This window comes from Penicillium crustosum, assembly GCF_028827405.1.
Source record: "Penicillium crustosum strain IBT 35664 chromosome Unknown utg000001l_segment0_segment0, whole genome shotgun sequence".
Taxonomy (NCBI): Eukaryota; Fungi; Ascomycota; class Eurotiomycetes; order Eurotiales; family Aspergillaceae; genus Penicillium; species Penicillium crustosum.
This window is the reverse complement of record NW_026623122.1, coordinates 4,770,238-4,784,946: the sequence shown is the minus strand read 5'-3', so window position 1 is coordinate 4,784,946 and position 14,709 is coordinate 4,770,238. Positions and strand designations below refer to the sequence as shown.

The following is a 14,709-nucleotide window of genomic DNA, read 5'->3' as shown; positions in this document are numbered from 1 at the left end:
CCAAGGACCTGGTCTGATATTCTGTACAAGAATTAACGTTTGCTTTTCGGGGAAATCAGGGCTGTTGTAGAAATCTTGGTTCACAGCCTGACGCATCATGTTTAGATACTGTTGACCGAGGCACTTAGTTATTCGGCATTATCCATGACGAGACTGAAGGTGTTACTCGTGACAAAAAAACACGACTCTATATACTAAATTGTACTCACCGAGATCTCTGATAAGAGGTCTTTAGTCCAACTTATTTGCGTGTTGAAAAGATTCATATTCGAATTCGACCTACCGATTACAAGTCAAGGTACAATCATTCCTGAGATGGCTCTCTCTTCATATACCGAAACACGTAATGACCCCATTTCCCATCGTTATCTGGCGCCGACGCTGGAGCATACTGGTCCAAGTCCACGTCAAGTGTCCCAATAATCTTAAACCCATATTTTGCATACATCTTCCATGCATCCGCCGAAGAATGCACCCATATAAAAACTCCCGCTGCATCTGCCGTCTTTGTACCCCATTGTAGAAGCGCCGACCCGACTCCTTTGGACTGCCATTTGGGTGCCACACAAAGCGAGTTAACATACATGCATTTGGTGCCATCGGGCATGAGCTTCGTCATCCAGGATTTCATGTCTGCATCGGTCATCCTTTCGAGCTGCTTGATTGGGTCGTTCTCATCGATGTCGACTTTCTTGGTTTGGTCTTTGGGAGCGGTCTTCCCCGTGGTTGGTGTCGAGGTTGTCGACGTGAATTGTGTTGCTGCAGGTGGAACAGTATCCCGTATATCTGTAGTTTCTTCAGCCGCGAACCCTCGAAAGCTCCACAAGACCCAGCCGGCAGTGTCGCCTGTTTCGTTGTCTACTGCTTTCAGAAGTACTGTTCTCGGTGACACGGCTTGTTGGGAAAGATATGCTGTCATTGACTTTTCGAGGTCGTACGGGTCCTTTCCTAGTCCTTTCATTTGAGTGTGGCGGTCATTTAGAAACGAGTCACTGCTTATTTTGCCGAGAATGGGGCCCTCTGCTGGGGAGGCTAGTTGAATGGTGAACTGTTCCGTTGTCATTTTACTGATTGATAGATATGAGGGAAGATGGTTCAACTAGGGAGAAAGGAAAGGGAGATGAGTAAAGAGCTGAAGCAATGAATTTGACTAGGGTTGCGGGGTCCCGATGTAGTAAGCCCGAGCCAGCCTTAGTACATTTATTTTATTAGTGGAGGGTGTTGTAATTTACATCCCAGTACGGAGTAAGTTAAGAATATTCATTTAACTACTTGTTACCTATGAAGTATATTCGAGAAAAGAAATCCCGAGCCAAGACCTCGATAGCGGCGGAAGTGGAATCTCTGCCTCGATTGTTAAGCCGTAAAAGTGGGTACTTAGGTATATCTATACGCTCGGAGGCCAGTACCAAGGAAGCTCATCGTTACTACCAGCAAGATCCTCACTGACCTCAAGCACGAACCCAGCCTTCTTCATCGCGTCTAGAGCGACCGAGATCTTCTCCATATTGCTAGTTCCATTCCCTTGCTCGATACCAAGACGAATCGCACGGTGACGGAGGTCATCGTTGTCGTAGTTCTCGGTCATCAACCACTCGTAAACACCAAAGACGCCGCCAGGCTTAAGGACCCGGAAAATCTCCGAGTAGATTTCTTCCAGACTAGGAGCATGCACGGTAGCTTCGATCGCGTAGACAGCGTCAAAACTGTTATCGGGGAAAGTCATTTGCATAAAGTCGCCCTTGGTAAAGCGGGCCTGATCACTACGGTCTTCCTTCTGTGCGTACAGAGTACCACACTCAACTTGTTAATCATTTTTATTAAGGCCGAAGACATTACTCCCGGTGAACTTGGCGATTTCCCTCGCGGGACCACCAACACCACAACCAACGTCGAAAACCCGTTGGCCCTCCTGGACTTCAGCGCTAGGTAAGGTTCGTGTCGAGCCAATGTCTGCTTAAATGCCTCGCTCTTGCTGAATCGACGAAAGTGGAAACTCTGCCCCTGCCACTTACCCTTGCAAGGATTAGTAGGGGATCACATGTAGGAGCTGTGAGACCTATAGGGGAAAGCACTCGGAAACGGAGAATCAAAAGAGTGTCCATGTTCCTAGAGACAAACTTTACACTCCTGGGAAGTTGCAATAAGCAGGCCCGGGTATGGGTAGAAGTCGATAGAAAGCAGGAGCAGAAACAAAGAATGGTGATGGTGGACTCGGTGGAAGGAAATGGCATGGATTGAGAATGGGAAGAGAGAGGAAGACGGAGAAAAAGATGGAGAAGGAATTATGAGAAAGGGAAGAAGCCTTAGGGTTCTTTAATAGATACAAATAGACTGGCAGTTGTGGATGTGAGATTACTCCTACTAGGTCACTCAATAAAAAGAAAATAGAGATATTTACTTGAAGCTCAACCCGTCTCTCAAACTGCTATTACACATGGTTCAGCGAAGCAAGAAAAAACACAAACACCCCCGGAGAAACATTGAGCGCCAACAGAAAGGATAAAGATAGATCGCTTCCGGCACTAAGAAACCAAAACCTATGCAAGACCGACACGAGTGGGGGTGGAATGGGAGAGAGTTCTGGAGTATGAAGAAGTAGATGGATTGAATTGATCAAATGTGTAAAAGAATATAAGCGATCTGAAAGAGAAGTGGGAAGTAATCACACAGGACGCCGTTGTCATCACTTCATGAACGAAATTGACTTATGGCTGAGATCCACTGGCCGGAGAGGGAGAAGCATGTGCTCCAGGGACTGTGGCAGCCCCGAGAGCTGGACTGGCGCTCGCGGGCATCCGAGGGCTCGCACTCGCGCTTCCGCCATCGCCACCAGTCTTTGTGAGGCGCTCCTCCACCCGCTCCTTGTGCTGTCGGTTGCGGAGATGGACTTCAAAGTTGTCCACTGTCATACCCGGACCGGGAGTGTACAGCTTTCCGGGGCAGTCATGGCAGCGAATACGGGGGAGGTATTGATATTTGATATTTTGGCCAGCCTGGAGGTTGTTGGGATTCGCCACGGGGGCCAGGGTTTCCGTATCGACGGCGGAATAACGCATTACTCCTTCAAAGGAATCGTTCGGGTGAGACTGCTTCAACTTGCTGAGACCGGCTGCCAGCCAGTTGGGTGGTGGGGGCTGCATAGACACAGGGTCAGCCATGGGCCAAAAACTGGGGTTAAAATCTACTCACGCCAGAAACACCAGGCTGCGGAGGGTTCGGTGCATCAACAGCACCGGTTTGTTGGGGTCGCGGGGGAGGGTGAAGTCGGGACTGTTTATCGGACGGAGGTGCCATCGTGCGAGATGCTTGCCCTGCGCTGGAGTGGGCGGAGACAATGCGCCTTCCGTTCCTCAGATCGACTAGCTTATCACGCGAAATCTTAAATCTCACTATCAACTTATCAGAGTCATCCACACTCTCTTCTCGGTATTGTTGTCTTCGGGCCGAGACTCGGGGCTCGTGATACACTGGTTCAGGGGTTGCAGATTGTCCAAGGCTGGCGCGAAGCGCCGCATGGGCTGCAGATGCCGCGCCTCTCATGCCTCTAGTACGAGCAGTACCCTGTGCGAGGTTGGGCCCAATTGCAGGAGAGCCAACAGAGGAGTCGTCACTATCAAAATCGTCGGAATCATCATCGCCCCGGTGTCCAGTCATTCCACGACGACGGCCGGAACCGGTACGTTTAATCACATTGCTTTCGTCCATAGAGCCCACCGAGTTTGGTATCACGGATGAAACAATCATGGTACGAATCGTGCGTTGACGGTCCTTGAGATCCGGCAAAGCAGGTCCACCACGACGGTTAATTGACCGTTTCTGGCGACGTTGCTCTCGGGATATTGAAATTTCGGTGCGTTCGAGATCTGCCTCATTCAACTCATAAAGATAAGGCGTATGCTCTTTGGCGGATTGGTATGGTCGGAAGGCAGAAGCCACAGGGGTGGGGAGGAATGAGGTGTGGAGGTCTGGGTCCTCGATGGGACGGCCATCGAATGGGTGAGCGACAATGTACAAGGATTTAGTGAAGAGTTGGGACTGTTCGCGGATTGAATGAGCGATGGCGGTGGTGAATTCACCAGAGAGTGATAAATCATCCGTCATGCATAATGCGAACTCTTCGGGAGAATTATTGGGGTCATTGATATCCCACTCGAACTGGTCGATGAGGGTGTGTTGACCAATGGTGATGTTGAGCTTGACCGAAATCCGCATCTCGTCGTTTTTGTATGCGGTGTAGGGTAATTGGGGATCAAGGGGATCTTCGTGTATGTTAAGATGCGGGTAATAGTCTATCACCTGCTCCTGGATGCTCTGGGAGATCATTCTCGTCAAAGGAACCGAGCTCTCTACCGCGAGACCCATGTCTTCAACCAGCTTCTCCGCGAACAAATCTGGGGACACCACACGATCATGAAGGTTCCACGTGAAAGTATCACGGATCTTGACCTTTTCCCAATCAATGTCCAAGCGGATGGGGACCAGATCCTCCATCTGTTCGTTCTGCGTTTTTGCGTCACGTCGTGAAATGCGTAATTCTCGCGTCTTTCTGTTTCCGGGGCGGCGTCTATGGGTTGGGTAGAGAAGTTGAGGGTGTTGATTGCGCATGTCGGTACGGGGGTTTCCAAATCCCTCATAGCCCACACCATACAATGCAGCTGGGTTTAACTGATTTTCGCGTCGTACTGTCAAATAAAAGTCGCGTTCCGCTCGCTTATTCTTTTGTAATTCCTGACTCGGGTTTTGCCAGGCAGCTGCAGCCGAGTGCTGAAATTCGCGATCAACGTACTGCTCCAGGAGAACCTTATCCAATGGAGTTTCGCGGGCGCGTACGGCCATGGCCCCAGAAACCTCTGTAGATTGGGCAGCAGATCCATCATGAGATCTCTTTCTTGCAGAACCATGCGTCCCATTTGAACGGGACGTACCATTGGAAACCTCACTGCCGGGGTCTGACGAGGCTGACACCCCAGAAGCAGCTAGCATAGCCTTTGCACTTTGTTTTCCCTCTGCAATTGTATCTGGCGTATGACCATTTGTTGACCGGCTTGTCCCAAGGTCGATGCCGTCTAGGCCTTGGTCCCCTGTGTCCGACGCGCCAGAGCTGTTCTGGGCACCTGACTGAATGTCCCCGAATGATTGCTCCGAGGGCAGCGAGCCACCCGTCACTTCAGGGGATGGCATTGTGAATGGTGTCTATTGAATGCGAAACGAACGTCTGATGCCACTCGTATGATCTTCCAAGCTCGGAGTGGCTCTCAACGCGACAGGGATAGGTTCGGGTCGGTTACCGTAGCATTATGGGATGGAACCTGTTCATCCGATCAAATCATGATTAGCATGTGTTTTCAGAAGTAGAGTACAACTATCCATCACCGTCGCGACCTTGTATCCAATTTCACCTTGGGGGATGAAGTTGATGGATGGACGTGTCGCAACGGGCGCATGTCCCGAACACGCCACAGGTCACCAGCAAAGGGTGTGCGACGGATTGAATGGGGACAGCATATGAATATTATGGACAGGAAAACCAAATGGGAAGGAATATCGAACATACCAGGGCCGAAGGGGGAGAGCTCTTGCCGATGTTCCTTGAATGGACCAGTCGGGAGTTCCAGCGCAGAATCCGCTCCGGGTCGGTTGGGGCCAAGTCAGCTGACCTTTTTCGTCAATCGATTGCGATGATCCCAATGGACGTGATTCTTCCCTGGAAGATTATTTTGAAGCGGGGGAGTTGTTGCAGTTGTGTTTTTTTTAAAAGTCGCGGTGATGGTGAAAGAGGCAAAGGAGAAGGAGGGAGAGTACCCGTTACAAGTGTCCGCACCCGTCTCAAATCAAAGCAAAGAAACGCGCCATTCACTCTATATACCCAACAACCATAAAGGAATTATAGATTAAAGAATAATACTACTTTTAAGATATTTTGAGGCTATTCCCAATACTCACCTATGGGCTCCAGGCTAACCTATGACCCCGTTTACCAATTTTACATACTGTCATGTGACCCACGTGTGTGTTACATAATGTAACCTCCAGGGTCCACGGGTATTCCGAGGTCTCTTGGCATATCCATTGTTATTCATATGCCGTAACATTGCACTATCTAAGTACCTATTCGGTCTTGGAGTATTAAGTCCACAATAACAGCACGGTGATCCGAGCACAAAACACCATCGTCGAACCGATTTCCTAGTACTGCATAGCCAATGACTGCCAACCTCTGACCGTGAGTCCCTGCAGGTCTCACTAGAACATAGTCAATACGCGAGGCTGGCTCATCCTCGTACCCAAATCCAGTCCAAGTAATATGGTTACCATATCGCCTCGAGCTGTCAACTTCCTTGTATGCATCACGTAAGCTTTTCGTCAACTCTTGGTAAGCCTCCTGATTCTCTTCGCTGTTGAAATCGCCGGCCAAGAAAGTGCCCGAGATGAGCTTTGCGAATTTGTTCTCGCTGTATTCGGAAATCTTCCCGATAATGATACGTGCAGCCTCAAAACGAGACTGAGATCCCTGGTCATCAAGGTGGGTGTTCATGGCAAGGACCGTATTCCGGCTAGCCCGATGAGTGAAGACTCCAATGGTAACAATGCGGATGGAGGCTGCGTCCCAGCTCTTAGATGGCGTTTCAGGTGTCTTGGACAGCCAGACTGTCTCCCAATGTAACAGCTCCCAGACTGATGGTCTGTAGATGATAGGGGAGTATTCCCCAGCCTCGTGGCCATCATCTCTACCAACACCGATATACTCCCATTCTGGTGCTTCGGGGTTTCCGTCCTGGTTCAACCCAGCCAGAATATCACCAAGTTGATTGTGGAGAACTTCTTGTAGGCAGACGAAGGTCTCTCTGCAATGACGAGTCTCATACTCAAATTCATTCAACAGCAATTGTTTGCGATCAACCCAGGGTTGTTCGCCTTTGAAGGGAGATGAGGTTGCATAACGGATATTGTGTGTCAAAACCCTGATGGGAAGTTCTGTAGGACTCATAGCGTGGAATTTAAAATGAGGATCAAACTACCAGTAATGGACTAATGGACTAATGGTATAAATACATCCATCGATATCAGGTTTACAACGAGTGAGGGGAATGTTGCATTGCCTCAGGTTACCACTATGCCTCAGGCAATACACAGTCCTAAAGGTAACTAGGTACATGTATATTTTGTACCGATGTAGGTATGCCTAGGTGTATATTATAGAGTATTTTTTAACCTCATTAAAGTTGTTCTGTATGTATATAGGCAACGGTACTTTTCATGGATATTCTACAGTTGGCAGTCTGATCCACCCTTCTGGCCACAACGCTATAGGATGACAAAGAAGACATCGAAAGGGGAATAAATAGAAGATAAAAGCCCGGATACATTGACGTACTTCCCAGTGATGTATAAGAGGGGAAACGACTGGTCAGGTGAGGAGAAGTTACGGAGTAGACTGGAGGTCTGAGCGATCCTGGGTTTGTGGCGGAATCTGGGGTATCAAGAAGGGATATTTATGGTCTATATAACAAAATCAACACTAAAGTTAGCTAGTTATAATATAGAATACATGTTCTCTTGTCTCAAATCAATGGCGTAGCTCAGTATGAAGTCAAGGGAGAGATGGCCATGACGTCTTCGGCAAAGCCCTAGGTGACGGGCCTGAAACATCAGGCGACCACCACCCAACCCCACCAACGCTAAACGCCCTCTCGACGCTTTGCACACGACTCGATCTCGATCCATTCCTCTCCTCTAGCTTCACACGGATTTACAATCCGAACACTTTTCTCGAAACCACTTGCATTTACTTGTTTCTTACAGCTCCACGAGCTCAATTCACTTCACAATGGCGGAAGACAAAGCACCCGAGGTTGGTATGTAAACTTCATGGAAAGCTCTGACGTTTGTGGGCACCGAGTCCAATATGGGCCATGAGCTCGCTGGCACTCACCACAACAAAGAAAATATGTTCGGTTCATAGACCATGACTAATTATACGATTCTTTCTAGATTACACCCTCAACAACCCCGATACCTTGACCAAGTACAAGACCGCTGCGCAAATTTCTCACAACGTCCTTGACGCTGTTGCCGGTTCGTTGCGCAAGAACTTCCCACTGTCTCACTTTGTGATCTAACATCTACGTAGCTCTTTGTGTGGAGGGAGAGAAGATCGTCGAGATCTGTCAGAAGGGTGACAAGCTCCTCGACGAGGAGATCACCAAGGTCTACAAGGGCAAGAAGATTGTCAAGGGTTGGTCCACCCCCTCTCTACCCGTTAGTGGCAGAAGAACCACATGAACTGATTGTAACTTGTAAATTAAGGTATCTCTCACCCCACTACTGTCTCCCCTAGCTCCTATGTGACTCCCTACACTCCTCTGGTGTCCGACGCCGCCGAGGCCGAGATCACCCTGAAGGCCGGCGAGCTCGTCAAGATCCAGCTTGGTGCTCAGATCGATGGATTCGGAACCATCGTTTGCGATATGGTGGTTGTTCCCAAGAAGGACGCCCCCAAGGAGGTTGTTACCGGCCGCGAGGCTGACCTCATTATCGCTACCCACTACGCCAACGAGGTCCTCCTGCGCCTTATGGTTCCCCAGGGTCTGTTGGCTCAGGGTACCGATGAGGAGAAGAAGAAGGCCGCGGCCCAGAAGGCCCCTACTCAGGCCTACATGTCTTCTCTGCTCGAGAAGATCGCCAAGACCTACGACTGCACTGTCGTCGAGAACACTACCAGCTGGATGTTCGGCCGCAACGAGATTGAGGGTGAGAAGAAGATCATTCTCTCCCCCGGTAACGGTGTCCGCGGTGACGGTGTCCCCGAGGTCGGCGAAGTTTGGGGTGTTGAGGTTGGCCTCAGTCTGGGATCCGGCAAGGTCAAGAACCTCGACCACCGTGCTACCCTGCACCGCCGTACCACCACCACTTACGGCCTGAAGCGCCCCAGCTCCCGCCAGACTCTGTCTGAGGTTGTTAAGAAGTTCGGTACTTTCCCCTTCAGCTTGCGCCAGCTTGAGGACGAGAAGGCCGCCAAGGTCGGTGTTGTTGAGTGCGTTCGTGGCGGCGTCCTGCGCCAGTACGAGCCCGCCGGTGAGACTGACGGTTCCCCCGTCTCTCGTCTGCTGACCACCATTGGTACGTACCTTAACCTTGCATGGAGATGATTTGGACCCATACGCTAACCCCACCCACAGCCATCACCAAGAACGGTCTCACCAAGCTCGCTGCTGCCAAGCCCGTCGATCTCGAGCAGGTCAAGTCTGACAAGAAGCTCGAGGATGAGGAGATCCTCAAGATTCTCGAGCAGCCCCTTGCTCGCTCTACCGGTAACAAGAAGAACAAGAGCAAGAAGAAGGCCAAGACCACCGGCGGTGAAGAGTAAATATGAGTCAATGCTCTCAACAAACTTCCCCTGGTCATCATTTTCATAAAATACACTTTGATATAGTGTAGGACTATTTGTCCAATCTGAATGCAAAACAGATATCCAATGACGAGCCTCACTGCAGGTCATACGAAATCTATCCAAAAACAAAAGAGAAACACTTGATTTTCCCCATGACATGCGACAGGGCTGGCAATGCCAACCCATTTTTTTGGAAACCTCGGTATATACTTTATCGACAAGCTGGGAGCTGGGAGATCTTCTTGTGCTTTTCCCTGGAGGCCTGTCTGTCTTGTATGTAGCAATTGGAGCAGACTCCACGGACCAAATCAAGACGTTGCCAGACTGTACTCAGGTGTATTGTAAATCTACATGGAGACGTTCTATTGAGACGGTAGCCATTGTAGTTCTTTATCACTTTCGTATATTCTTATCCGTGCCAAATCTCAATCTGTATTTTGTTCGAGACAGATTGTTGCTCGAGGAAAAGATCAAACCCAGATTTGATTGATTCATATGCAGTTCATCGTCGACTACTCAATAAAAGGGCGATGTTCAAATGTCTGTAGGCAAGTCATTCGTGCTCTCCTCTCAGAGTATGCAATATTAGGATACTATCTTGAGCTATCTAGATGGTGTTTGTCTAGTGGCTGGTAATCACATAGAACCAGGCTGTCGCAACTTGCTAATCGATGTAGAGTCTCGGTACAGCAATACAATCAGGCCCTCCGTCTCATTCTTGTTGACTGTTGAATCCCCCAAGCACACAATGGAACCACGGCTTTCTGGATATCTCGAGAGTATATCCCATCCTACAACTATTTCCCTGTGAGACCTGCAAACAATAGCCAATTTATATCCGTCACCTACGGTCGATCCAGAGCCTATCTACTTGCATGCGTGCCTGATGAATTGTCTACACAGCTAGATCAGGTCCAATAGAGCTAAGGCTGTGCAGCCATTGAAGTTTTATACATAGGCAGACTCGTATTCTCAAAGGATCAATAGATGAATAGATCAATATAAAAGCTATTGTTCTCTGTAAGCATCCTCAAAGGAGTCACCTGGTAGCACGGGATGTCGAGGTCAATACGTGACATGTCACCTGGACTACTGTCTATTCTATTATGCCCGTTTGCACCCTTCTTACAGAAAATCTGTCTTGACCTAAAAGGGAAAGCCCCCCCAGTCTCGCAGAGTATTTATGTCCCTCCCCCTCCCCCCATCTTCTTCTTCTTCTTTTTTTCTTCTCTCTTCTTCCCCACGTTCAATCCATTTCGTTACATTCAGTGTTAAAAATGGATACCGTACGTGCTGCTGTGCGTCGCGTCTCAAAGCGTCTTCTCAACAAGAAGAGTAAGTGACCATCCTCTGTCTATTCCAGTCCCCTCCCAGGTATCCAATCACATCTGTGACGCGGATATCACGATCTCCCAGTTCAAGCTGGAAGATTACCCCATGCCATGCTCCTCTGTATCATGCTTCCCCAGTCTCATGTCCCCAGTCTCATGTCCCCAGTCTCATGTCCTCAGTCTCATGTCCCCAGTCCCATGTCCCCATGCCACCATGTCCCTGATCCCGTTGTGACTGAGGTGCAACACCTCATCTACCTCTTGGCCTTCCACATTTCTCAGGCAAAGATGAGTTGGCCTTTCCAAGCTATTTCTCTCATGTCATGGATTGTGTTTTCATTGCTCTAGTCACTTCTGAGACGGGATATCTTCTGTCATTTGGTTCACTGAGCCCTGAGTGGATGAGACAACATACTCCCCTCCCTCCCCCCAGATTCACTCACTTATATCATTGAACCTACCATTCCTTTTTTTTTTCTCATTTTCATATGAATGATTCTTTCTCTATCTATCTCACTGATCTGGTCATTGATCACTTCTGAGATGGGGGAGAAGGAGAGGTTGCATCCTTCAGGTGAAACTGGGAGATTTACCCCACACTTTTTTTCACTCACTTCCAAGATGAGAACAAACACTGACTTTAAATAGTCGAAGCCGAGAAAGCTTCCAAGGAGAAGCAAGATGCAGCTGTAGCTGCTGCCAAGTACGTTGACCCCAAGAAGTTAGGGCATGGAGCGCGTGGCACTAATCCTACCAGGCCCCTTCCGCCTGCCCCTACGGGGCCCACTCAGTCCGAACGCCGTCAGGGCTCTTCCAAACCCGCGCAACGACGGAAGCTTCAGAAGAAGCCCCCGGGCCCTTCGAAGCCCACCCCCCAGTATCGGACAATGAGAGAGCTCGGGGAATACCCATCGACTGCGGAGTACCGAGCTGCTGGCGTGACTCCTCCTTCTGAACGGGCCCACCGCGTCGCGACCGAGCCGACCAACATCCCGCGCGACGAAACTGAGCGCCTTTCCCCCCTTAGCGGGGTTGAGAAACTGACAGCCGATAAGAGTCATGTTGAGGCCTTTGAGGCGGAGGCATTTGCCTCAATCTCCAGCGGAGGTCAAAGCCTGGCCGACGAGCCCATTCGCACCATTACCACCCCGGCCGATGCGGCCACTCCTACCCTCCCGAGCGCGGACGATACCAACAAGTACGTCACAGCGCTAATGTCTCTTCCTTTGCAACCTTCCGACAAATATGATGTTCCTAAACTCCGGGCTCTCATAAAGCATTCCATAATCAACGCAACCGAGAAGGGCAACGAGCCGGGTGCCGTGGCTCTTCTTTACTTCTGGTCCAATGCTGTGGATGATGAATTTCAACTCTCTTTGGTCGCGAACATCGCCAAATGCGATGCAGCAAATCACCAACTGCGACTTGCGCTCCAATCTGTCCTCAGCAATTCTATTAGAGATGCCCAGGAGTGGTATCAGAAATACCTTCGCGCTACATCCAATGCAGCCGATATTCCCCCCCGCAGCGAATCAAGCCTACCACCTGCCAACTCTGTTGATGCCGAGCCCAGCTTCAAGATCTCTGATATTTATCGCGACACAAGTGGTCCCCGTGTTGAGGAAAACTTCCTGAACGGTAAATCGAACACCGCTCCGCTCAAGAGACCCAAGAAGCCATGCCCGGTCAACGAGAATGCTTACAAGCGTAAGCGCAAGTTGGATATGGACCCTGATCACGAGGAAAATATGCGAGCCGTGCGTGCTCGTCTTGAAGCAGAATCTTACGTGGACATCGCAGTCCGGTACAGCAACATTCGTACTCCAATTGGCCCACCAGACGCCATTCAACACCCCTACAACAAGGACAACATTGACACGGGAATCGAGGGAGATATTGCAGCGATCGATGAAGCGCTCTATCGTACCCGTTCCCTCCCTCCCGCAGGTCTACCTCCCCCAAGTACTCTTCCTCCCATTCGTTCTATCCTCGATCTACCTCTTGTCAAGGGTCCGGAGCCCGAGGCTCCATCTGTCTATTCACCATCTGCTTCGCTTATCGGTCGCAAGACTGGAAAGCCCGTCTCACGACGCCAGAAAGGCAAGGCTAAGGCCTCTGAGATCCCCCAGCGCGCACGGTCGCTCTCTGTTGATACCACGGTCTCAAGTCTTTCTTCACTCTCAAATTCTGCTTACTCGGTCCGATTTAATGACTGGTCTGGCGACCACGAACCACGCCAAATGCCGAACTCTATGTATGTGATTTCTTGGCCTGGCTTAGCCAGTTCTATGTGCTAACATGACACCTCACAGTGAACCTCCCGACAACAGCGATGATTGCCACCAATGTGGAAAAGGTGGCGATCTACTCTGCTGCGACACATGCATCAATTCATACCACTTCGAATGCTTGGATCCTCCCTTGGATCCCAAGAATCCTCCGCAGGGAGAGTGGCATTGCCCAAAGTGCTCCATTCGCAACAGTTTCTCTACCTTGATCGCACACTCCAAACACTACAAGAAGACAGAATTCCAACTTCCTCAGGATATCAAGGAACATTTCCAGGGAGTTGATGAAGGAATTGTGTTCGATAACGACTATGCCCGAAATTTGAAGCATCAACGCTACTACAAGGCGGCGCCCCACCTGCCGCGGCTGACTAAAGCACCCAAGCAGGACGCTCCTATCGTTTACGCGAATCCCATGCTTCTCCGAGAATACGACAACAAGGGAGACTGCATCCGTTGCTCCAAGTGTGGTTTTACATCCCAAGGTACACGTCCCATTATTACTTGCGACTACTGTCCCTGCCGCTTCCATCTGGATTGTCTTGATCCTCCCCGCGCACATCCCCCTAACCCCAAGATCGGGTGGATGTGTCCTAACCATGTTACTCCTGACGATATGATTGCCACCAAGGAGATTAATGGCAGCAACGAGCGTACGCGCCGTGTTCGCCGAACCAAAAATATGGCGTCCATTGATTGTGACATCATGATTCCTGACGACCCAAATCAAACTCTGTTTGACGACGACTGGCGAGAGAAGAGAGCTCGTTTCCTCGGAGGCGATGTCGTTCTGAACTTTATCACTGCTGTCAAAGATGATCATCACGAACGTGAAAATGAGTATGCCCGAGCTGTCGAGCGAAAGTGCTTGGATTTGACCAAGCAACTCACCAATGAATACCTCAACCGTGCTGAAACCGCCGGGATCACCAACAACATCACACAGAACGGTCTTCCCGCCGAGTTCACCCAGAATGTTTCTTCCGCTGTTAACACCATGATTGCCGGCGCTCCTGTTTCCACTCATGAATTTGACGCTGCCGCTGCCCTCCTTAGCATGGCTAACACCCAGCCTCCCCTTGCTGTCGGCGAAGGTCACATCGCCGAAGCTGCCGGGCCTACCTCGCCCGTTGATCAGAAGACCTTGTCCCGCATCGATGAGGAGTCCACCTTGGGCTCATCTCACGCTGCAAACTCCCCTCCCCCTCCCAAGGCATCCTCCAATGCCGAGGATGAGGAGTCCCACCACGCGGGCTCCGAACTTCTCCCGCGGATCCCTGTGTTCAATCGGAACAAGCGATCCCGCACCGAGGACCAGGGATCCGCGGGAGAACCGGCGCAGAAGCGCCAATACACCAAGTCCAAGTGAGGGGAGCCTGCTGGCCAGGCAGGCTCCCCTCAATTCAAACCGCCGGGGTCTTCCATACAAGAGGACCCCGGCGGTTTGAATTGTGGATTTGATTTTTTTTTTTGTTTTTTAATTTTTTCGATTTTCGCGATCGCCGGGGTGGCGATCGTCAAATTTTCTTGAATCTGTTTCTCCGGGCTGCCCGGCCACGCCTTTGTTTTTCTTTCAATGTTGTTTTATCTTGCCTTGCTTTTTTTTGTTTTTCAAAAAAAATGCGCGTGGTTGGGTGGCCCGGAGAATGTGTACGATAGCATGGGCCAAAGGCCAAATGAATATTTCTCATTTCAC

The 14,709-nt window shown here is 50.1% G+C and overlaps 6 protein-coding genes across 6 annotated transcripts; 2 read left to right on the top strand and 4 right to left on the bottom strand.

Moving 5' to 3' along the window:
* Window positions 1-304: 304 nt before the first annotated feature.
* Window positions 305-1,063, bottom strand: N7487_001783 (GNAT family N-acetyltransferase; the record flags this gene model as incomplete). Its single annotated transcript, XM_056869531.1, has 1 exon — window positions 305-1,063. One exon carries the CDS (start codon window positions 1,061-1,063, stop codon window positions 305-307), a length of 759 nt encoding a protein of 252 aa, XP_056734315.1.
* A 324-nt stretch (window positions 1,064-1,387) lies between these two features.
* Window positions 1,388-1,726, bottom strand: N7487_001782 (class I SAM-dependent methyltransferase; the record flags this gene model as incomplete). The annotated part of the gene is made up of 1 exon (XM_056869530.1): window positions 1,388-1,726. The coding sequence occupies one exon, from the start codon at window positions 1,724-1,726 to the stop codon at window positions 1,388-1,390; it is 339 nt and encodes a 112-aa protein (XP_056734314.1).
* Window positions 1,727-2,708: 982 nt separating this feature from the next.
* N7487_001781 (SWI/SNF chromatin-remodeling complex subunit SNF5) lies at window positions 2,709-5,184 on the bottom strand (the record flags this gene model as incomplete). The annotated part of the gene is made up of 2 exons (XM_056869529.1): window positions 2,709-3,137; window positions 3,193-5,184. The coding sequence occupies 2 exons, from the start codon at window positions 5,182-5,184 to the stop codon at window positions 2,709-2,711; spliced, it is 2,421 nt and encodes an 806-aa protein (XP_056734313.1).
* A 919-nt stretch (window positions 5,185-6,103) lies between these two features.
* Window positions 6,104-6,991, bottom strand: N7487_001780 (endonuclease/exonuclease/phosphatase family protein; the record flags this gene model as incomplete). The annotated part of the gene is made up of 1 exon (XM_056869528.1): window positions 6,104-6,991. The coding sequence occupies one exon, from the start codon at window positions 6,989-6,991 to the stop codon at window positions 6,104-6,106; it is 888 nt and encodes a 295-aa protein (XP_056734312.1).
* Window positions 6,992-7,831: 840 nt separating this feature from the next.
* Window positions 7,832-9,370, top strand: N7487_001779 (curved DNA-binding protein (42 kDa protein); the record flags this gene model as incomplete). Its single annotated transcript, XM_056869527.1, has 5 exons — window positions 7,832-7,859; window positions 7,996-8,079; window positions 8,135-8,239; window positions 8,311-9,123; window positions 9,183-9,370. The coding sequence occupies 5 exons, from the start codon at window positions 7,832-7,834 to the stop codon at window positions 9,368-9,370; spliced, it is 1,218 nt and encodes a 405-aa protein (XP_056734311.1).
* A 1,301-nt stretch (window positions 9,371-10,671) lies between these two features.
* On the top strand, window positions 10,672-14,382 carry N7487_001778 (putative PHD finger domain protein; the record flags this gene model as incomplete). Its single annotated transcript, XM_056869526.1, has 3 exons — window positions 10,672-10,729; window positions 11,374-12,979; window positions 13,038-14,382. The coding sequence occupies 3 exons, from the start codon at window positions 10,672-10,674 to the stop codon at window positions 14,380-14,382; spliced, it is 3,009 nt and encodes a 1,002-aa protein (XP_056734310.1).
* Between the last annotated feature and the right edge of the window lie 327 nt (window positions 14,383-14,709).